The sequence below is a fragment of the Schistocerca piceifrons genome, chromosome 5 (assembly GCF_021461385.2).
Source record: "Schistocerca piceifrons isolate TAMUIC-IGC-003096 chromosome 5, iqSchPice1.1, whole genome shotgun sequence".
Taxonomy (NCBI): Eukaryota; Metazoa; Arthropoda; class Insecta; order Orthoptera; family Acrididae; genus Schistocerca; species Schistocerca piceifrons.
In genome coordinates this window covers 207,503,782-207,527,469 of record NC_060142.1, presented here as the reverse complement: position 1 = coordinate 207,527,469, position 23,688 = coordinate 207,503,782, and the positions used below count along the sequence as shown (strand labels likewise).

At 41.0% G+C, this 23,688-nt stretch overlaps 1 protein-coding gene across 3 annotated transcripts in view; it reads left to right on the top strand.

Moving 5' to 3' along the window:
* Window positions 1-1,107: 1,107 nt before the first annotated feature.
* Window positions 1,108-23,688, top strand: part of LOC124798398 — a 136,358-nt gene continuing 113,777 nt past the window's right edge. The window contains exon 1 of one of the 3 annotated variants that reach the window (XM_047261783.1): window positions 1,108-2,706. In XM_047261783.1, coding sequence (XP_047117739.1) covers window positions 1,197-2,706 — 1,510 coding nt within the window. In that variant the 5' untranslated portion in view covers window positions 1,108-1,196. The remainder of the gene's footprint in view (window positions 2,707-23,688) is intronic. The other 2 variants (XM_047261782.1, XM_047261781.1) reach the window with 2 other exon arrangements.

The window sequence follows — 23,688 nt, the reverse complement described above, 5'->3', positions numbered from 1 at the left end:
CACACTCCCTCGTTCACCAGTGCCATCGTCATCTTCAGTGTTTGTGCGTCGTCTCATCAGTTAGCAGTGTGGATTATCGACGAGTGTGAACGGCTCCGTGTTTGTCTCTGTGTGTCTCCTGTTTTATTGCCCACATTCTGTAACTTATGTGTCTTCTCCTGTTTTTTTCTGCTTGTATATTCTATGGCTGAAGAGCAGCGTAGTGTGCTGCTGACAGCCTGCCTGTTGTACAGGCTTTAAAATAACAATAAAGTAAAAAAAAAAAAAAAAAAAAAGGGAGGCAGTATGTTACTGGCTAGGGTATGGTATCGGCCGCCTCCTTGAAATCTTAGTTACAGTGGCAGACTGATATGTGCTGTAGCACGAGGTCTGGGTTAATACACCTACAACATGCGCTTCACAATGGTCTGCTGAGTGTAGAATGTGGATGCAGATGTATATGGTGATAGTCTTGGTGTGAGTTGAAAAAACAAACAAATGTGAATGACAAATTAATGTTGTGGTAAACGATTGACCAGTAGCGCTGCCTATGTTTACGTTCATTCTTCATAAAAAGTAAAATTGCAACGGAAATTCTACACAAACATCTTGGAAAGTACTTTGATGAATATTATTTACATATATCGTACACAAAACAGCGGTTCGAAAAAAAATCAGAGGGGTAAACTATGCAACTGTCATCCTATGTTACGACTTCGGTGTCATTATTCCCTATCTTAACCTAAAAATTACTAACGTTACACCGTTGTAATAATTAATAACATCCCTAATTGAAATACAGTAATAATCATTATGATCACGATTTTACTTGGAAGTAGTGTTTTCTAGAAGCAAATGCGTCCGTTTTACTTTATATGAATCCATGCCGATTTACGTCTGCTATCAATAACATATTATGCAAATTGCAAACTAATCGGCTGGTCGAGTGTGGGGGTGAGGCACGAGACACAATAAGCAACAAGCATGCACATAAAATCGTTTTTTCTTTGCTTAGTAGATACCAAAAAACCACCTGTTAATTAAAAACCAACTCTCTTTTTAATTTTTGTTATCTCAAAGCGTAAACAAGACACTCTCGCGCGCACGATTGGTATTTCTCCCTCCACTAGACCTTTGACGTAGTAGTTGCAACGTCGGCTGCACGTCTGCTTCTCGTGGTTGTGCTTGTGTAGACCCCTTCAACACGGGGCTAACAAATGTCGTGTGAAGGAATTATTCAGTCTCAGAAAGACAGCGGGCAAATTGAAGACGTCAATGCAAAGACAGAAGACAGTGAAGCATACTTTCAAATAAACTTGAATTACAAGTGTGCAGATATTTGCCAGGACGTTGATTTTAATAACCAAGATGTCTCGTCTCCACTCATCAATATACAGAATGTGCGTTTAATTCCGACAAATTCGCCTGAGCAGGAAAATTCTGATTGTAAAACCGCCGAATTACTGGTTCAGGATACCGGTAGTTGTTCTGGCGATGTATGGTTGAAATCGAACGTGGCGAATGATATTGACTGTCTTCTGAGGAGTGAATCTACAAAAACCGCCTGTAGATTAAGCGCAGAGAGTAATAATGCTGTTCATGCAGACCTTACTCGTAAAAAGTATGTTGTCACGACCTCATCAGATGGACTTTTGTCATTCGACCTGCTTGCAGATTTACCAGAAAATACAGAAACTCCTAGCAATAGTCAAAACAACAGTGATAGAATTTTGACTTCACCTGAAGATGATGCAGGCTCGGTTACGACATTATTGGAAAGAGGCGATGACTTGGAGCAGGGAAGACTGACAGTACCGGACAGAAAAAAGCGTAGAAGCGACTTAGATAATTCATCTGTGCAGATTGTTGCCCTTTCATTATCCGACACAGGAAGCGAATGTTCAGAGGAATCTTATGCGAAAGAGAAAAGCATAGTTAAAGACTTGACTTGTAAAATTGCCTTCCAGGACGTGTTGAAGGACAAACTCGAATGCCAAAATGGCCCTGTTTGCAGGAAATACGGAACAGAATTTGATACTTCTAAAGATATAGAAGATTTGTCGGAATTTAATTTGTTTACGTTTCCTGTCGATTCAGTATTTCAGATTGATGCTAATGATGACGTTAACAATTTGCACGTTTCATCTGATCACGAGGAAGATGAAAACATAACATTAGAGAAAGTCGAAACAGAAGTAACTAAAACGTGTGAGGCACAACCGATTACAATACTCACATCCTCATTGTCAAGTAATGAAATTTCCAATACGCGGGAAAAGCATGCGAAGAATTCGGACACCGTCGAAGGTGAAGAGAACTTTGTTGCCTTTAGTACGACAGGTCAAGCGTCTCGGGAGCGAAAATCGCATAAGCAAGCCACTATTTCATCACAGAGAATGCTATCAGAAAATGTACGTTTTCCCAGGAAGAAGACAGTAGTTACAATTTCTACAGATAACACCAAAAATACTGCAGACATTCCGGTAGTTATTGACACTTCTTGTGAGGGACAAGTTTTTACAGGAAAATCAGCGAAGTTATTAGACGTTGTCTCACTGTGGAATACCGAAAAAGCAAATAGTTCTGTACCGTTCAAAGGAAGTAATACAGGACACGCTCCAAATGACGAATATCCTGTACAGCTTCCCACAGAAGTAGAAAGTAGTAGTAGAAGTGGTGTGTTGAAGACCTACAGCAAATCTGCACATAGTGAAGATTCAAAACCTGGTAAGTCTTAAAAACTTATTTTTCATTGTTATGGGACAGCAGCTGACACTACAGAAACACTTTGTACGGAAATATTATTCCAAAGGTATACTACCTTTGAAGTTCCAATGGGAAAGCTGAATTAAGAGGAATAGGTGGGATTTGGGAGGGGAGGGGGCTGATTGTCACTACAGTGTCCTGCAGGGTTGTGTCAACAAAGGAACCATTTTAAACTGAAATGGTTAGAAGATCATTGATAAACTTTCTTTAGTAGATATTATTATGTTAGTTAATTTAGAATTAATTTTGAAAAAAAATCAAGTATGGGAGACCAGGGCCAACGTTTTATGATCGATTACAAAAAATAGACAGTGTAATACTTCACAGTGGTTTTTCTGTACAGATTTAAAAATTTTTACTTAACTAAAATGTCTCTTTTAAAAAAAGTCGCCCATTTCCTTGCATGTAGCCCTAGGTTCAAGGTGGATTGTACCAAGGGCCTTACATATTTGTACCTAAGGCCACAACCCTGTACCTAGAACCATAGTTCAATTTTTGCTTTAATTATTATTTTTATACGTTTAGGCAAAGGCAAAATGTAATTAAGTTACTACTCAAACAAACTTTATTTATAACAAAAATTTTAAAGATCACTTGTTAGTGCAGCTTCTGAAAGTTATCTTAGCACAATTGAACCACAAAAAAAGAAAAGAACTGAGACATCATTAATTCTGTGTTATACCTTATGGGTATAAATTTAAAATCTGCACCTCGTACTGTAGTGAAGTTGATTCGGTGAAGTCCAGTAATCAATTTTACATTATATTTAATATTAAAATTTGATAGATTTACTCCAAATGTTAAGCATAAACACTGGAAAATATATTTATATCATGTATGTTTGCAGGTGGGGACATTCAGGTGCCAAATAATTGTTAAAATTCGAGGTGAACATTCAGCTTTGCTACTAGTTTTGGTCAAATGACCATTATCAAGCATATGCTGGCATAAACAGTTGGGAATGATGCAGGCTTCGCTCTCATACACAGTAATTATTGTAAAAAACTTTTTACTGCTGTGATAGGCTCAAAAGAGCAGATTACTCTTTGTTGTTGTTGTGGTCTTCAGTCCTGAGACTGGTTTGATGCCGCTCTCCATGCTACTCTATCCTGTGCAAGCTTTTTCATCTCCCAGTACCTACTGCAACCTACATCCTTCTGAATCTGCTTAGTGTATTCATCTCTTGGTCTCCCTCTACGATTTTTACCCTCCACGCTGCCCTCCAATACTAAATTGGTGATCCCTTGATGCCTCAGAACATGTCCTACCAACCGATCCCTTCTTCTGGTCAAGTTGTGCCACAAACTTCTCTTCTCCCCAATCCTATTCAATACTTCCTCATTAGTTATGTGATCTACCCATCTAATCTTCTGCATTCTTCTGTAGCACCACATTTCGAAAGCTTCTATTCTCTTCTTGTCCAAACTATTTATCGTCCATGTTTCACTTCCATACATGGCTACACTCCATACGAATACTTTCAGAAATGACTTCCTAACACTTAAATCAATACTGGATGTTAACAAATTTCTCTTCTTCAGAAACGCTTTCCTTGCCATTGCCAGCCTACATTTTATATCCTCTCTACTTCGACCATCATCAGTTATTTTGCTCCCCAAATAGCAAAACTCCTTTACTACTTTAAGTGCCTCATTTCCTAATCTAATTCCCTCAGCATCACCTGACTTAATTAGACTACATTCCATTATCCTTGTTTTGCTTTTGTTGATGTTCATCTTATATCCTCCTTTCAAGACACTGTCCATTCCTTTCAACTGCTCTTCCAAGTCCTTTGCTGTCTCTCACAGAATTACAATGTCATCGGCGAACCTCAAAGTTTTTATTTCTTCTCCATGAATTTTAATACCTACTCTTTCTTTTGTTTCCTTTACTGCTTGCTCAATATACAGATTGAACAACATTGGGGAGAGGCTACAATCCTGTCTTACTCCCTTCCCAACCACTGCTTCCCTTTCATGTTCCTCGACTCTTATAACTGCTATCTGGTTTCTGTACAAATTGTAAATAGCCTTTCGCTCCCTGTATTTTACCCCTGCCACCTTTAGAATTTGAAAGAGAGTATTCCAGTCAACATTGTCAAAAGCTTTCTCTAAGTCTACAAATGCTAGAAACGTAGGTTTGCCTTTTCTTAATCTTTCTTCTAAGATAAGTCGTAGAGTCAGTATTGCCTCACGTGTTCCAGTGTTTCTACGGAATCCAAACTGATCTTCCCCGAGGTTGGCTTCTACTAGTTTTTCGATTCGTCTGTAAAGAATTCGTGTTAGTATTTTGCAGCTGTGACTTATTAAACTGATAGTTCGGTAATTTTCACATCTGTCAACACCTGCTTTCTTTGGGATTGGAATTATTATATTCTTCTTGAAGTCTGAGGGTATTTCGCCTGTTTCATACATCTTGCTCACCAGATGGTAGAGTTTTGTCAGGACTGGCTCTCCCACGGCCGTCAGTAGTTCCAATGGAATATTGTCTACTCCGGGGGCCTTGTTTCGACTCAGGTCTTTCAGTGCTCTGTCAAACTCTTCACGCAGTATCGTATCTCCCATTTCATCTTCATCTACATCCTCTTCCATTTCCATAATATTGTCCTCAAGTACATCGCCCTTGTATAGACCCTCTATATACTCCTTCCACCTTTCTGCTTTCCCTTCTTTGCTTAGAACTGGGTTGCCATCTGAGCTCTTGATATTCATACAAGTCGTTCTCTTATCTCCAAAGGTCTCTTTAATTTTCCTGTAGGCAGTACCTATCTTACCCCTAGTGAGATAGGCCTCTACATCCTTACATTTGTCCTCTAGCCATCCCTGCTTAGCCATTTTGCACTTCCTGTCGATCTCATTTTTGAGACGTTTGTATTCCTTTTTGCCTGTTTCACTTACTGCATTTTTATATTTTCTCCTTTCATCAATTAAATTCAATATTTCTTCTGTTACCCAAGGATTTCTACTAGCCCTCGTCTTTTTACCTACTTGATCCTCTGCTGCCTTCACTACTTCATCCCTCAAAGCTACCCATTCTTCTTCTACTGTATTTATTTCCCCCATTCCAGTCAATTGCTCCCTTATGCTCTCCCTGAATCTCTGTACAACCTCTGGTTCTTTTAGATTATCCAGGTCCCATCTCCTTAAATTCCCACCTTTTTGCAGTTTCTTCAGTTTTAATCTGCAGTTCATAACCAATAGATTGTGGTCAGAGTCCACATCTGCCCCTGGAAATGTCTTACAATTTAAAACCTGGTTCCTAAATCTCTGTCTTACAATTATATAATCTATCTGATACCTTTTAGTATCTCCAGGGTTCTTCCATGTATACAACCTTCTTTCATGATTCTTAAACCAAGTGTTAGTTATGATTATATTGTGCTCTGTGCAAAATTCTACCAGGCGGCTTCCTCTTTCATTTCTGTCCCCCAATCCATATTCACCTACTATGTTTCCTTCTCTTCCTTTTCCTACACTCGAATTCCAGTCACCCATGACTATTAAATTTTCGTCTCCCTTCACAATCTGAATAATTTCTTTTATTTCATCATACATTTCTTCAATTTCTTCGTCATCTGCAGAGCCAGTTGGCATATAAACTTGTACTACTGTAGTAGGTGTGGGCTTCGTATCTATCTTGGCCACAATAATGCGTTCACTATGCTGTTTGTAGTTGCTTACCCGCATTCCTATTTTCCTATTCATTATTAAACCTACTCCTGCATTACCCCTATTTGATTTTGTGTTTATAACCCTGTAGTCACCTGACCAGAAATCTTGTTCTTCCTGCCACCGAACTTCACTAATTCCCACTATATCCAACTTCAACCTATCCATTTCCCTTTTTAAATTTTCTAACCTACCTGCCCGATTAAGGGATCTGACATTCCACGCTCCGATCCGTAGAACGCCAGTTTTCTTTCTCCTGATAACGACATCCTCTTGAGTAGTCCCCGCCCGGAGATCCGAATGGGGGACTATTTTACCTCCGGAATATTTTACCCAAGAGGACGCCATCATCATGTAATCATACAGTAAAGCTGCATGCCCTCGGGAAAAATTACGGCTGTAGTTTCCCCTTGCTTTCAGCCGTTCGCAGTACCAGCACAGCAAGGCCGTTTTGGTTATTGTTACAAGGCCAGATCAATCAATCATCCAGACTGTTGCCCTTGCAACTACTGAAAAGGCTGCTGCCCCTCTTCAGGAACCACACGTTTGTCTGGCCTCTCAACAGATACCCCTCCGTTATGGTTGCACCTACGGTACGGCTATCTGTATCGCTGAGGCACGCAAGCCTCCCCACCTACGGCAAGGTCCATGGTTCATGGTATAACTTTCCAGCTGTTTATATCAGCTTATGCTTGATAATGGTCATTTGAAAGAAACTAGAAGTGAGGAGAATTGTGCAAAATAAAGGAGAGCGGAAGGTTCACCATAAAATTTAACGATATATCATCAATTGGCCAGATGCTGGTTGATTTATTGATTCAATAAATCTTTCCAGAATGTGGGATACAGAACATACATACACATACACACAGATACATGAAGGTTTTTGCAGTAGCCGCACTGTCTTGTTTCAAGTCTTTTGTATCTTAAATGATCTAGAAATTCTGCTACTGAATAGAAGGAATGATCCAATAAGAATCTCTCTAGGTTTTCAAAAGAGTAAGAATGATGATATGTCTTTTACGTTTTACGGAAGACTGGTAAATTTGTATAGCGCTGTTTACTGTGGAGGTTTTATAGGTTGATTTCCTTATTGACTGGATGTGAAACTTTTCCTTTTGTCTTGTATCATTTTCATGGACATTAAAATTTTCATTTACTGCTTTTAAATTCTTTTTAATATGTTTACAGATTTCTAGTATATACATACAGGGAAGAGGGAGAATTGATGACTTTTGAAAGAGGGGTTTGCAAGAATCTGTTTGTCAAGCATGTTGCATTGCTGTTACAGTTCTTTTTTGAGTTAAGATGATGACTGAACTAGGTGGTGTATTACCCCAGAATATAATTCTGTACAGTAGGATGCTGTGGAATTGGGCACAGTAGGCAGTTCGGACAGAGCTATAACTTGCTTTTACAGAGTGTAAACACAGACTGTAACACATTTTATTTAGTGTTCGTTTAATTTTGTTCATATGTATGTGCATTTTGAAGCATTAAGCCTAAAAACTTTGTTTCTAGAAAAGATGAAATTTTATCGGAGTTTCTTGTCAAACTGGTGCAGCATGCATCACCTTTTAAAAGAAATTTAGAAATGTTGTTTTTTGGCTGTTTATCATAAGTTTATTCTCTTCAAACCATCGATTTAGCTGTTCTGTAGTCTTATTAACAGCTGTTTGAAGCTGACTTGAGGTATTTCCTGTCATTAGGATGCTTATCTCATCTGCAAAAAATAATGTTTGTTTGTGACTCAATGTTCAGGTCTAGATCATTTATATACAGGGGAAAGAGGATTGGCCCAAGAATGGATCCCGGAAGGACTCCTTTATTTAGAACTTCTGCATCTGAGACTCATATCCTGGTGTTTTCCTTTAGATCATGTTTTATTTGTATTTTTTGTTTCCTGTTCGTCAAGTATGAAGTGAACCATTTTAGTGCAGTGCCTCTAACGCCATATACTTGGAGATTCTCCAACAGTATGTTGTTGTCCAGTATGTCAAAGGCTTTACTTGAGTCTAAAAAAATGCCAGTGGCTCTTTATTTTTTATCTATTGCTTGCAGGGCATTTTCTACAAAATCATAGATTGCAGTCGTTGTTGATTTATTTTTCCTGAATCCATGCTGAGAATCAGCAAGAATTTTGTCTTTCTGTAAGAATTTCATTAACCTATTATACATTATTTTTTCTATGATTTTACTAAAGCCTGATAATAATGAAACTGGTCTATAGTTTTCTATATTTGTTTCGTCTCCTTTCTTACGGATGGGGACCACTTTAGCAATTTTTAAACTGTCTGGAAATGTGGCTGTCAGAAAAGATGAATTTACTATGTCTGTAAGAGGAAGTGAAATGTTTTTAATACATTGCTTTATGATGTAATCAGGAATACCATCAATCCCTGATGACATTTTCGCATGAGCTGATGCCACACTGATGATTTCATCTGGGGTTGTTCCATCAATGTAGATTGAAGAGGAACATAAGTGCACTTTGTTTTTCTGTTTCTTTCTAGTATCTTTTATCAATGACTATTAAATTATTTGTGATCTCTGCAAAGCAACATTTAAAAAGATTGGTGATGTGTTGGGAATCAGTTATATGCTTGTTCTCATGGTTGAGAGTGAAATTTGCCATTTTATGGGACACTTTATTTGCTTCTGTCTTTATGACTGTCCATACTGCTTGGCTTTTATTTGCTGATTCTGTTATGAACTTATCATTGGCCATTTTTTGCCTGTTGTATCACTCTTCGGAAATACAGAAGCGTCCGATCTTACCCATCGGCTTTGACCCATGACGTCACAAATATGGCGGAAACGACCATAAACAACAATTCCAATATGGCGGATATAAAAACATCGCATACGTATCATAAACACTGAAATACACAGGTTTCACAAAAAGCCTAATGACTCTAACGGGACAAGCGTGGGAAATTGGGGGTTTTTGGGTGGGGAGAAACTAAATATACACAAATGTAGCCACCGACCGCCATACAAAACCACGCAAAACGACGAAAAAAATCAACATCACGAAACTGACCAAATACCAAAAAACACATTCTTATCCAGAATCAGACACTTCCCTTGACCTACATAGATCTACAGTAACTCCCGATCCCATAAATTAGGATCGAACACTTCCCTTGACCTATATAGCTCAACAGAACCTCCCGATCACATCCCCCGATACAAAACTCAAAAAACACTTCCCTTAAACCTACATACATCTACAACAGCTCCCGATCCCATAAATTAGGATCGAACACTTCCCTTGACCTATATAGCTCAACAGAATCTCCCGATCCCATCCACCAATACAAAAATCAAACCGAATACACTCAATAACAAACTCACCCGACGTACAGCAATTACCATTGCATTAACCATCACACAAAACCGTTAACTCACTAATACAAATTCCGCTTCAAAACCACGAACACAGCACTCACCACTGAGCAACAGCAAACTGACCCCAACAAACCAAACAAACGTAAACCATGAACACACCACCAGAGGGCACGACAAACACCCCCACGACATCTACAAACACGCCACAATCACAAACCAAACTCCGCGCCGTAATGACGTCACACACCACAACACGCTTACATCACGGGTCAAAGCCGACGAGTAAGATCGGAGGTTTCTGTTGACCCCACTCTTCTGTAGATTTGGATGTACTCCTGTATGTAACTGTTTAGAAGAGGGGGTATGTTAGTGTTTTTCCTGTATTTGAGTAATTCTCTTTTCCTCACGCTTGATATTTTGATCCCTGTTGTTATCCATAACTTTGCTTTTTTAGTTGTGCCTCTCATTTCTTGTGTTTTGAGAGGGAATGCAATTTCAATGTAATCAATGAAGATGGTAGAGAATTTCTCAAACTTTTTGTTGGTGTCATCTATTTGCAAAACATCTTCCCACCTTTCTTCTGATAACAGGGAGTTGAATGTTTCTTATTGTTTGTACAAAACTGTCTTGCTGTTATAGTTCTTTTATAATTCTGGTTGGGGTTGACAGAAGCGTCCGATCCCACGCGTCTGCTTTGACCCGTGACATAAGGGTGTTGTCGTGTGTGACGTCATGACGGCGCGGAGTTGGGTTTGTGAGTGTGGCGTGTTTGTAGATGTCGTCGTGTTGTGGTTTGTTGTGCTCTGGTGGTATGTTCAGGGTTTTCGTTTGTGTGGTGTAATGGGCTCAGTTTGCTTTTGCTCATTATCCAGAATTGTTCGAGTGTCGGCTGTGTTTGTAGTGTAATTCATTTCAGTGAGTTAACGACTTTGTGTGAAGGTTAATTTAGTGTTGTTCGCTGTACATTGTGTGGTAATTTTAGTGAAATTAATCTGTTGTTGTTTACGTTCACGAATGGATATGACGGATAAAATTAACAGTGTGCAGGTCAAGGGAAGTGTTCGATCCCAATGTGTGGCTGTGTATGTTGATATTGGTATCGAGAGATGCTTTTGAGATATATAGGCCAAGGGAAGTGTTTGATCCTAACTTATGGGATCGGGAGCTGCTGTTGAGCTATATAGGTCAAGGGAAGTGTCTGATTCCAGATGATAATGTGTTTAGTGGTATTTGTGGAGTTTTGTGATGATGGTGTTTTTGTCATTTTGTGTGGTTTGTATGGGGATGGGTGTCTAAATTTGTTTATATTTAGTTTGCCCCCCACCCAAAACCACCCCATTTCCTGCGCTTGTCCCATTAGTGTCATTAGGCTTTTTGTGGAAAGTGTGTGTGTTTGTTTTTCGATGTATTTTTGTTCTCATAATGTGTACGTACCGTCTTTATATGCGCCATATTGGGATCGTGGTTTATGGTCGTTTCCGCAATATTTGTGACGTCATGGGTCAAAGCAGACGGGCGGGATCGGACGCTTCCATATTTCCTTCTGGTTGGGAAGTACGTGACTTTGGATGGTGATAACTTGAGCTTCGTAATCACTAAGGCTTGTATTACATGTGAAAACAAAGTTGACACTTGGCACTGTGGCTGCTGGGAGCGACTGTAAAGGCATTTCCCATTTACAGTCGCAGCCATCGGCCACTGCGCCGAGTGTCAACTTTGTTTGCATGAGTAATACTTATACATTTTGCAGTACAATTTGTATTCACAAATATGTGATCCAAGGCAGTAGCAGTAGTTATTTTATTCTTGTTGGGATTGTTATAGTCTGTTTTAAGTTGGAAGTGTCTGTGAGGTTGAGTAATAGTTCTTTCCTTTTGCTGGTTCCAAGAAAATCAATGTTGAAGCCCCCACAAAGCACTATTGACTTTTTATCTAGATGAAACCTGTTTAGCACATATTCAAGCTTATTTAGAAATGAGTCAAAATTTCCATTTGGGGAGCCATAAATACATGCTACAACTGTATTTGCCTCACTGACTTCAGTGAGTGCCAGGTCAAAGTCTCTTTCTGCACTGAGATGTTAAAACTTATTGATTGATTTATATTTTAACTCATGCTTGATGAAAATTGTGGTACCTCCATTTTTATAGCTGTTTCTACAGAAATAATTTTCTAGCGTGTATCCTGGTATAGCAAAAGAGTCAATTTGGTCATTATTTAGCCAGTATTCTGTAATGCACAGAGCATTAATACAGTTAAGTTCTGTATTTAGTAAGCTCTCTATATCTAAAACTTTGTTTGTTATTGACTGAATATTTTGATGGCAAACAGAAAGATGTTTGTTGCTGTAATTTATTTGATTACCAGTTCTGGGATTTACATTAATATAATTGAGATTCGTAAGGGCATTTTTACTATATCACTGACCTCATTCTTACTTGGTAAGGATCTGTCTATAAAAATTATCTGTGTGGGAGCCTGGAGTCTTCTTCTACATTGATGGAGTCTGCTTCTTTTCTTCGAATGTGCTGTGCACCACTTCTGCATAACAGAGAAATGATTGCTGTTTTGGCACACGGAGAAGATGTGATGATGTATCCGTTTTCTTTGATACTGTATGTCTTATCTCCGATTTCTTGACAACACATATGTTTATTTTTCCCACAACAAGCTGCTTCCCTAGCTCATTTAGGTGTAGTCCATGTCTAGTGTAGAATCTACACCCTATACCACTCAGATCAATGGCTTCTGTGTTTTCATATCGTGTGCATATTTTCAAGAGTAACAAGCTTGCAACACTTATCTCCCTGTTTGCACATGACCACGGCGGTAGGTTGTATCGGTATAGAATAGTCATTAACATGACATTTGTATGAGTAAAGTGTCCTAAACACTTCTTTAATTCATCAGTAGCTGTTGGAGTTTCATTTTTAAATACATCACTTGCTCCTCCAAACAACACAATAAAAACGTTAATTTGCCGACTTCAGACTGGTGGACGAGATTTCATATTTCAGACATGGGAGCACAGTCTCTGTGGAGATGCCTGGTATGGAAATAACTGCAGGCCACCTCACGATCAACTGCTATGAGTAAAGAGAGGTGACTGTCCGAGTAGGGTAATGACCCGACAATGTCAACATGTACATGTGAAAATCTTGTTGTGGGTGCTGGGAATTTTACCATTGGAGGGAAAGCATGTCGGCTGACTGTGCTGTGCTGACATTCCAGACAAGAGCATGCCACTGTTTACAGTCCTTCTGTGTTCATGGCTACACCAGCTTGTTTGCTACTAATTTGGCCATTGCCCTGACACTTGCATGAGCCAGGATTATGTAACACTTGAAATACTAAATGTTGATATTCTCAGAGTATGTGCGGGTATTGCTTGTTATGTGCTGTTGCATGTCAACCAACCATCATACAGTATGACACTGGAAGCTGATTCATTTGCAAAGCTGTGTGTTCACACCTGAGCTGGTCTTGTAGTGTTGTGTTCTCCTGTTGTTTTGCTGCTAGTCATTGCATGGCACTCACTGCCTGTGGACTGGCACAATTTCACAAGAAGCCCTCTGTGACAACATTATAACTGCCTTGTAAATTGTGCTTGTCTTCACTGATGCAGTGATCCATGATCTGTTTTACATTGGAAGAAACTAGTAAAAGATTTGCGATCGGTATTGACTGTAAAATGTCTGCCTTCCACTGATGACCAAAAATGCTTGACTGTTTCTTAAATCACCAGCAACTCTCGATCAGTAGCACTCAAGTTTCATTTTAGTGGCATAAGATTTTGTGAATAAAACAAGATTGTTGCCGATGACCATCTACCTTCTGTCTCAATGCTGCTCCAATTGTGGATTGGTCTGCTCTCACCACTGAGAGATAGTGGTGCATTAATTTGTGGATGAGCCAACCATGCCGCTTGGGCTAAACCTTGTTTGACTTTGTGAAACACCTCTTCACTAGTCAGGATACAAGTCACTTTCTTTGCCTGGAAGCAGTACCATAAGCAGTAGTCTAGGAATGTATCACCAGTAGTAACTGCAATAATATCTATACCATACTCTTATAGGTGCTGAAAAGGTTGCCTTCAGTGTGAGACATGTTCTTCCACAATAAAGGAAATAGGAGTGTGGTTATCTACATAAGAAAACAGAAATGTCAAACTGTGCTCCACATGCACTGTTTGTTATGTGACCGTAAAGCGGGAACAACCACAGCTACAATAAGACCAGGCAGACCACATGTTGTATTCAAAAAGGCCAAAAGTTGTTATTACCTTGGTTTCCTGTGCACCTTCTGGCGCTACTGGAAATTGTAATTAAGGCTTTTTACAGACAACTGCACTAAATACCTGAGCTCGAGCAATGATGTAGTTAAAATCTGTCAAGAGAAGTATGGGGTAGTAATCAGCAATTGTAAGGGCATTAAGTGTCCTGTAATCTCTGCAAAATTGCCAAGATCCTTATTTTTTGCACACCATGTGGATTGGAGGTGCCCATGAACTATTAGATCTGTTTACAATACCTGCATTCAGCATCTCATTGAAAGCTGCTTGTGTTGCCTGGAGCTCATATGGCAGAAGCCTCCTTGGCTGAGCAACCATGGGTTGTCCCAGTGTAGTGTGAATGTGGTGCACTGTCATGTGGTAGCTCTTCTTGTCAATGGTGGCCTGATGGGTAAATGAAGGAAACTCTCATAGCTGCCAATCGAAGAAATGCTATACCAAATTGCTGTGACTGTTTCTGTTGACTGGAAGATGTTCTTGTCACACCAACTTTGGCAGTATTAAATGTCCATGACATTTCGTGAGTAAGTCCTAGATCCATTGTCATTGTTTTTTGTCACCATAAGTGTCAATGTGGCTCCTACCCCGCCTGAGTGTAAACCCAATTGACAGCTTTCTAAGGCCAACTGGAGGCTTAACTCCTCCCTGGTAACCTTAGACAAACAACGTTTCCCCAGTTGTGATGACCAGGTGGAGTACCTTACAAACATTATCCTTGCCACCATGAAATGTTCCATACCTTGCACTTCATCTTTACCACTTCGTGTCCTTGTCCACTGGTGGACTGAGGCATGCCATAATGTGACTGAGACGTGGAGATGCTATCTGCATTTTTAACTGTCATCTTATGATGGGGGACTATATTTGTTATAAACAGTTGCATGCACAGTGTCGTCACATTCTTCGGGATAGCAGAAAAGCTATCTGGATTTCATTTATTAGTTCTTTTAACAATTTCACTCCCTCTTCTGTTGTGTGAGGCAGCCTCCGTTTGCTCTCTGGGATCAAGATCAATTCCCCAATTTCCAGCCTGACTGTAACAGATGATGTCATTGTGGACACTATTTCTATCTCCAACACTTGTGCTACTATTTTCTGAGATTTTGAGCTCCACCCTCTATCACCCTACCTCCCTCCTTAGGAAAGGAGTGGAGACAGCCCAGGGGATATCCCCCTCCTTTCAGAATCGTGAATATAACAATGTCACCTTCCTCATTTCGCCTTTTTGTTTCTAATGTCTACACCCCTGCATCATTCACGGTCACCAGAACAGGCTTACTTGATCATGCTCTCTCTTCATCCTGATTTCTGTCCCATGGTCAGACGATGCTCACATTCAGATGTTGCAGCACCTTTCTCTTGTGGGCAAGCACTTTCTCCATTATATGCAGAGTTGCATATTTCCTATATGTTCCCATATGTTGGTGTGAAGTCCCAGTCACATCCATACCTAAGCCCGGTAAGCACAAACATCTTCCTTCTAGCTACTGCCCCATTTCTCTCACCACTGTGTTTGCAATGTGATGGAACTTACTGTGTTTGCAAGATGATGAAACTTTTGATTCATGGCCAGCTGGTATGCTGGCTTGAGTCTTGTAGACTACAAACCACTGCACAATGTGAATTTGGAGCACACCATTCAGCAGTTGACCATTTCGTCACTTTGTCAAACCATTTTATGAATGATACCAATATTTGGAGAAAGCCAGGACACCTAATGGAGGACTGGTATCCTCCGTACTCTGTACGTATGGGACTTCTGGCTGCCCCATTTCCTTCAGGAATTTTTAAAAAACAAGAGTTTTCAAGCCTTGTTGGACACCTTTATCCTTGAGAACAGCATTTCAAGCCTCTGTCCTGGTCGTCATTCTCTTTCCTATAGCCATTAACACTATTATGGACTGTTTCCCACCAGGTATCTCTGGCTCCCTTTCCATAGATGGCTTTGAAATATGTTGCAGTTCTCGGAGGACTTGTGTCTTTGAGTGGTGTCCTCAACAATGTCTTGATTGCCTTAACTCGTGGAACATTGATAATGGCTTTCACTTTTCCATTGACAAAACTTTGCATGAATTTCTGGCAGCACAATGGCTTTCTTCCACTGTCTTTACATCTTGGGTCTTTTGCTCTCCTGTTCACTGAAACTATGAAATTCCTGGGGATCATGCTTGTTAGGAAACTTTCTTGGTCCTCCCATGTGTGCTGCACGCTGTACCCGGTCCGTTAATTTTCTACGTGTCCTAAGTGGTACATCCGGGGGAGTGGATCGGACCACCCTCCTCTCTTGTCCCTTCAAAATTGGACTGTGTGTGTTTCATATATTCCTCTGAACGTCCGTCCACCTTACACAATCTACCATTGTGGAATACATTTGGCTGCTGGTGCCTTTTACACTAGCCCCATTGAGAGTCTCTCTGCAGAAGCTGCTGAACTGCTGCTGTATACCAGGATGATGTCCTCCTCAGCGGATACACATGCCATTTGTCTGCCATGCCTGGCCACTCGTGCTATGCCCTCTTTTTCGATGACTCCCTTGACCGCTGGTATGGAGCAAGACTTTCTTCTCTGCTAACTCCCAGAGTTTGCATTCGGCTACTGCTCCAGTGGATGAAGTTCATGCTACTTGCCACTTTCCCAATGTGTGTAAATCCTTCACCACCTTGGCTTTGTGTGGTGGCCCGTTTTCATCTTGGACTTCATTTGTTCCATAGGGCACTACTCCGGATTTGATCTATCACAGTAAGTTTCTCGTACTCAGCACACAACTTAGTGATAGCATTTTCATGTACACTGATGGCCCTAAGACTGACCGTGATGTTGGGTGTGCTTTTGTCATTGGAACTGACTATTTTTGGTATTGGTTTCCAGCACAATGATCAGTTTTTACAGCAGAGCTGTCTGCCCTCTGTCAGGCCACCCAGTAAATCTGATGGCACAGGCTTTGTAATTGTGTCATATGCTCCGATTCTATCATTGCCCCTTCAGAACCTCTGTGTGCTGTGCATAGTCCATCCCTTAGTGCAACAGGTCCACTTGCTCGCTGTTGAGGGAGCAACCTTGATGTTTTTGTGGGTTCCTTATCAAATCGGTCTGATGGGAAATGAGGCTACTGACACTGTTGCCAAGGCTGCAGCCATCCTACCTAAGCCTGCTAGCTCTTCCATTCTTTCAGATGATCTCCATGTTGCCGCCTGTCAGCCTCTGGTGTCTTCTTGGCATCACCACTGGTCTTTTCTTCGTGGGAACAAACTCTGGGGAATTAAACCTTTCCCAGTAGCCTATTTGACCTCCTCTCAGCCCTCTCATAATGAGGAGATCATTCAGTTTGGTTACGTATTGGACACTGTCTTTCTAACCATTGCCATTTTTTAAGTGGTCATCCCCCACGACTTTATGCTCATTGTCATCAGCCTTTGATAGTTCACCTTTTCCTGACCAGATGCCCTTTTTTAGCCACTTACATTCCAATGTGTTTGCCATCTGAATTATCGACTGTTTTAGTGAATGACGCGTAGGCTGTCAACCACATTTTACTTTTTGTCCATTGTAGAAATATGGCAAAGGGCATTTAATCATTGGTTTGGGACCTCTGCTGTCTCCATGATGTATTTTGTGGTCGTTTCTCCAAGGGGAAGTCCTTGTCGTTATGTCTCTTTCCTTCTGTCGATTGGGCTAAACGTTTAGTTGGCTTTTAACTTCTTCTATTTATTAATGTTGCAAGGTTATGACATAGTCAATTGTGACCTTAGCCGTTTTTGCACACACACACCTCCCTCCCAAATAAATAAATAATGGTCTGATACTGCAATGTATATAACTTGTAGATTCACTATATTGTGTATTATGTTTGAAAATGTTTGTAATAATATTATCAACCAACGACTTGGAAATGTTCCTGAATCTTGTAGAGCTGTTTACCTTTTTGTATTAAGTTGAGGCTGCTGAATTGGATCACACATTGCATTGTATAAGAATTTTCCTTTAAAACGTTAATGTCACATACCACTATAATGTATGGAATATCTCTCATGACATTTGTGACAAATACAGGGTGTATCAAAAAGAATCGTCTGGTGTGGCACATTTGTATCTGAAACTAATAAATGTATAAAATTAATTTTGTTTTTTGATGAATGGGAAACTCAAGAAGTTTTTTTGATACCTTTTCATAGGTGTTCAGTATGCCCCCATTGAGATGCACAGCATATGTCAATGCTGTGCGCCACTGTGTGACGCAGCAGTGGAATGTTGTGTGTTTCAGAGAATGGGAGCCTTGGTTTCACCACCTGAACTGTGAGAAAGCTACACACCTCCATAAAAACCTCAACCTCAAGGTGTGCCATGTGCTGATGAGATGAATGGCAGTTGAGGTAAAACAGTTTCTAGTGGGCAACCTCTGGGGCACCTGCCACCCCAAATTGTATGAGGCTTGCTCAGGTATGCAGAGCTCTGCCTGCATTGATAGTTGTTTCCCTAGCGTCTCGTGGGATCCCTATGGAACGGTCAGGTAGTACCTGCACCCACTCATCAAACAGAGCTTGGTTGGTTTAATCCTCCCAAAAAGGAGTCTCAGGATCATAGGAACAGGGCATTAGTGTGCCATAATACTTTCATTGTAATCGAGAGAACATGAGGGACTTTTGATAAGGTCCCCCTTTCTGTATTCACAAGGCATAGGAAGGTACTGCTGGGTTCCTAAAAAGGATCAAATGACTTTGTAATGGAACACTTCTAGTTGAAACTGCTAATTCAAACCAAGTATCCAAGCTTCTGTGATGTAAGGCACTAGGTGACTACCCCGTCGAGACTGAGTTGCCTAACACCATTATCTTTAGTAAGGGCTTGATTACCTGCCACGATGTAATGGAGGTGGATCCCATGGATTTACGTGACGAGTGGAAAAATATGGATGTCACGTAAGTGCAGAACTATATGAGGAGAGTCAATGGCAAATTGGAAAAATCTGCAACATTTCTTCTAACATTTAGTTCTCCGGAATTACCTGAACATATCCTTGCAGACTATATCCATCTTAAGTTTTGCCTGTTTGTTCATAACCCAATGCAAAGCTTCAAATGTCAAAGATTTGGCCATAACACTATGCGCTGTAATGGGAGGGCTACATGTGGCAATTGTGTAGGCTAAGCTCACGAATCGGGAGATTCTTGTACACTTCCTCCGAAATGTGTAAACTGCTCTGGGAATCACTCAGTGTGGAGCAGAAAGCATGAGGTTTACAACAAGGAAAGGAAAATTCAGAAGTTGGAAGTCAAGAGATGCATACCCTACGGTGAAGCTAAAAAAGATTTCAAAGCTATGCAACCTCCTGTTTTTGCTACTTCTTTTGCATCAGCCAATCGCCAAGTGTGATGCCTCTGCACAAACCCAGACCACAGGTTCAAGTATGAGCACATGCACTTGTAAGTTTACCTGTGGGGAAAATCTACACTAGAAACAGAATCATTCGGAAGTTGTTGGTGCTGGCCTTCCCACCTAAGCCACATACCACTGTCCACCATCAAAAGCCGTTCCCTCAACCCAAGCAACCAAATCTTCACATAAGTAAGGAAAAACATCCTTCAAAAAGTAGTTCCAAGTCAAAGAAAGTGGCAGTTAAACCTTTGGATCAACAAGCTGTCTCCCTCTCAGATGGGGACTATGCTCTTCAGGATATGGACTTCCATTCGGAGGAACCTCAGAGCCAGGAATTGCCTAACGTTTCCTCTGACCCCCCTGGTAAATCACTGCCTCCGAGAGAGAAAGAAAAGACCAACCATAGCTACACAATGGCTCCCACAGGGACTTCTGTGTTCCAGTGGAATGTAAATGGATACCGCTCACATTTGAAAGAATTACAGCTCCTGGTCTAAGAAAAACCATTCTGCATCTGCTTACAAGAAACTAATCTTAGTCATCAACACAGCTGCATTATGGGGTTACCACCTCTACAGGTACAGGAAGGACAATATTACCAGAGACAGTGCTAAAGGTGAAGCGGCTATTTTCATTGATGACAGATGCCACTCTTCTCCTGTCCCTCTTACCATGACCAGACGAGCAATTGCTGTGAAAGTTCTAGCACCCTTTAACATCACAGTGTGTTCTTTCTTTCTTCTGCCTAATGGTGCTTGGATGCAGATGCATGACAGAACCCTTATGGGCACTCCCACACCAATTCCTCTGTGTGGGGGACTTCAGTGCCCACAATGTGCTGTGGGGCTTGGCTGCCACTTGCTCCAGGATTTGGATGATCAAGCGACTCGTCCATTCTGAGAATATCTGCCTTTTAAACTCAGGTCAGATGACACACTTATCCACAGCTATAGGGTCTTTTATTGGTCGCTCACCTTTGATTTTGTTCTGCAGCTGTACAGAGGGAAGTGGCTACAGATTTGCATTCTAGTTACCACCTCCCTGTATGGATCCATCTGGATTGGATGGTGGCTGACAGGAGGCCATGAAGATGGGTGATACAATGGGCAAATTGGTTGCTGCAGTGCAGTTGAAAGGCTGTTTTTGACAGAAGAATTGTGCACAGGAGACAGTGGTCCATATTACTTGTGAGATCCAATGGGCTGCCACAGAGTCCATCCCCTGGTCTAGTAACCACCTCAGATGATGGTGTGTACCTCGGTGGAATGATGATTGTTGATTGGTAATCAGGCCCAGACGAACAGCTTGCACAACCTGAAACACCATTCGACTACAGAAAACCTCCATGCCTTCAGGTCTGCGAGAAAACGTGTGAGATTTGTGAGGAAAGAATGGAAGAGGGCTTCCAGGAATTCAAGACTTCCATTAATTGGTCCATTTCCACTGTGCAAGTTTGGGACTCAATAAGGCAGATATTAGGCAAGGGCAGCAACATCCTCTTATGACCTTGTCAAGTAATGGGGTCTTGGTGGACATGGCTCAGGTTTTATTTGAACAGTTTTTTTACTGTCACTACATCATCCAGACAAGCTCCTGCATTTCACTTTTTCCATAAGACTGTGGAGATGAGGAAGCTCCATTTCTTCTCACATGATAAGGAAGCCTACAACTTTCCGTTCTTCATGTGGAACTGGAATCAGCTCCGTCTGTGGCCAGAGACACTGCTCCAGGACCTGATGAGATCCATTATGCTATGCTTCATTACCTGTACCCAGAAGCAAAAATACAGCTCCTCTCTTATTTCAGTCAGATCTGGTTTGATGGACAGTACTCCACAACTTGGAAGGAGGCAATATTAATTCCATTCTAAAAACCAGGTAAGGACCGTAGTGCCCCAGCAGATCTCTGAGTGTAGCTCTTACCAGTTGTGTGGGTAAGACTCTTGAATGCATTGTCATCCATCGCCTCGTCTGGCTGCTTGAATCCTGAGGTCAGCTGAGCCGCTCCCAGTGCGATTTCAGGTGCTACTATTCCACCCTTGACAACTTAATTGTACTGGAGATGACGATCCAGGAGCCCCTCTTATGCCAAAACCATTTGGTTTTTGTGTTTTCTGACCTCGGAGACACTATTTGGAGGTACAACACCCTTTGCGAACTTCATGAAGTGGGGACTATATGGACAGCTGCCACTTCTTATCCACCCTTTCTTGAGGACTGGCATTTTCAATATCACATTGGTGATGCCTTGTCTGACTGCTATGTTCAAGAGAATGGGGTCCCCAAGATAGCGTACTGAGTGTCACATTGTTTGCCATCGCTATCAATGGCATTCCCTCTGTAGTCAGGAGTCCTATCGAACGCTCTGTGTTTGTGGATGACTTTGCAATCTTCTACTCTTCCTCTGACGATGCAACTACAGCTGGCCATTAGGAGGCTGGAAACCTGGGCCAGGACAACTGGTTTTCAGTTCTCACTGGAGAAGACTGCATGTGTAAGTTTTAACCTTGCTCGTTGAAGTTTTAACCAACCAGTGCTCACAAGGGGAAAATATTTTACGTTTCCAAGAAACTGTGCATTTTGTGAAATTATTGTTTGGCTCAAAATTAACTTGGCTCCCACACCTGAAAGACCTACGAACAAAGGACTTCCCAGTCATTCAATATTTTGAAATTTTTTAGCAGAAAAACATGGGGACCTACAGGTTCCGCATTCTGCAGTTTTATAGGGCATCTATCTGTTCAATCAGTTTAGATTATGGCAACATGGTCTATGGATCAGCCTGTACTTCCTACCTCGAGATGTTAGAAGCTGTCCACCACGAGGACATTCGGATATCGACTGGAGCTTTTAGCATCAGTCCAGTTCAGAGACTGGTGAACCACAACTCTGGATTTGGTGCTGTATCCTGTTGGCTCCAGGCACTGAATATCTCAGCGTCACCTCAGTCATTGGCATTTAGTGCAGTGGTCTGCCCCACCTTTGAATGGATGTTCACGAATAGGCCCCATGTGACCAAGCCATTTGGGGTACATGCTACTGACTGTCTCAAAGATCTGTATGTATTGGATCTCCAAATACACAGCCAGGGACTGAACGCATTGCCGCATTGGTGTCTTCAGAGACCCAAAGTGATTTTAAGCTTGACACAGTACAAGAAAATGTGTACTTCCAATTATGTTTTTGCAACTTTGTTTTTGTCCATTTTAAGTATATTCCACAGTTTTATAGTTGTTTATACAGATGGACCCCAGCAGGAGAATTCCCTTGGTTGTTTTGCTGTTTTCTTTTTGCACTGGAGAGGATTCAGACATCATCATACAAGGTTTCTTGTCTGTTCTGACTGACTTAGTGCACTACAAGCACTTGACCAAATGTATCCAGTAGACCATTTGACTCAGCTCATCCATAACTACTGGTATTTACTATCAAAAACAGTCTTGATCACAATTTATTTATTACGGTGACCAGTTTCGACCACTACTGTGGTCATCTTCAGACCTACAAGTCGTATACAAAGCTTTATTAGAGGGCTACATACATTGAAGAAAATACATAAAGTTATCAAGCTATAAAACGGTGAATTACCAACGAGTAAGAACCTCCTCCTGCTGGAGAATCACTACTGGAAAAACCAGTGCACGTCTTACTATATAGTAATGGAGGCTCCACCTACTTCTGACTGAATGATGTTATTACTGACGAATAGGTTATAGGTCATATAACAATGTAAAATTTCTTAGATAACAGAAGATTGTCAAGAAAGGAAAATAAACACACACTAAACTTAGCTTATTTAACAGCTCTTGTCAATTAACAGGTGTTAAAAATATTTGAACATGTAGGATAAATGAACTTCATTTTAACAGTACATGGGTTGCCCTCTCAAGGCCTGTTAGTGAACCATTTGGAACCACTGGTTGCCACGGCGAAGTTGGACGCCGTTCCAAAGATGCAGCAGGCTTCTTTCCACTGAAGTTGTTGTAAAGTCGATAGACAAACTAGTGGTTGCCATGGTGAGGATAAACACCAGTGCAAAGATGTGACAGCAGGCTTCTTTCTAACGAAGTTGTTGCAAAAGTGGAATGGCAAAGACTGTCACATCAGACAATATAATGTTGAGCAGCAACATGTCTTTTATTGAAACGATTTTCAATGAGTGGGCTGCAATAATCATTAACTGACATGTATAGTACATGCTGCACAGATACAGGAATGGAAAACATAATATTTCTATCATCAACTGACGTAATAATAAATG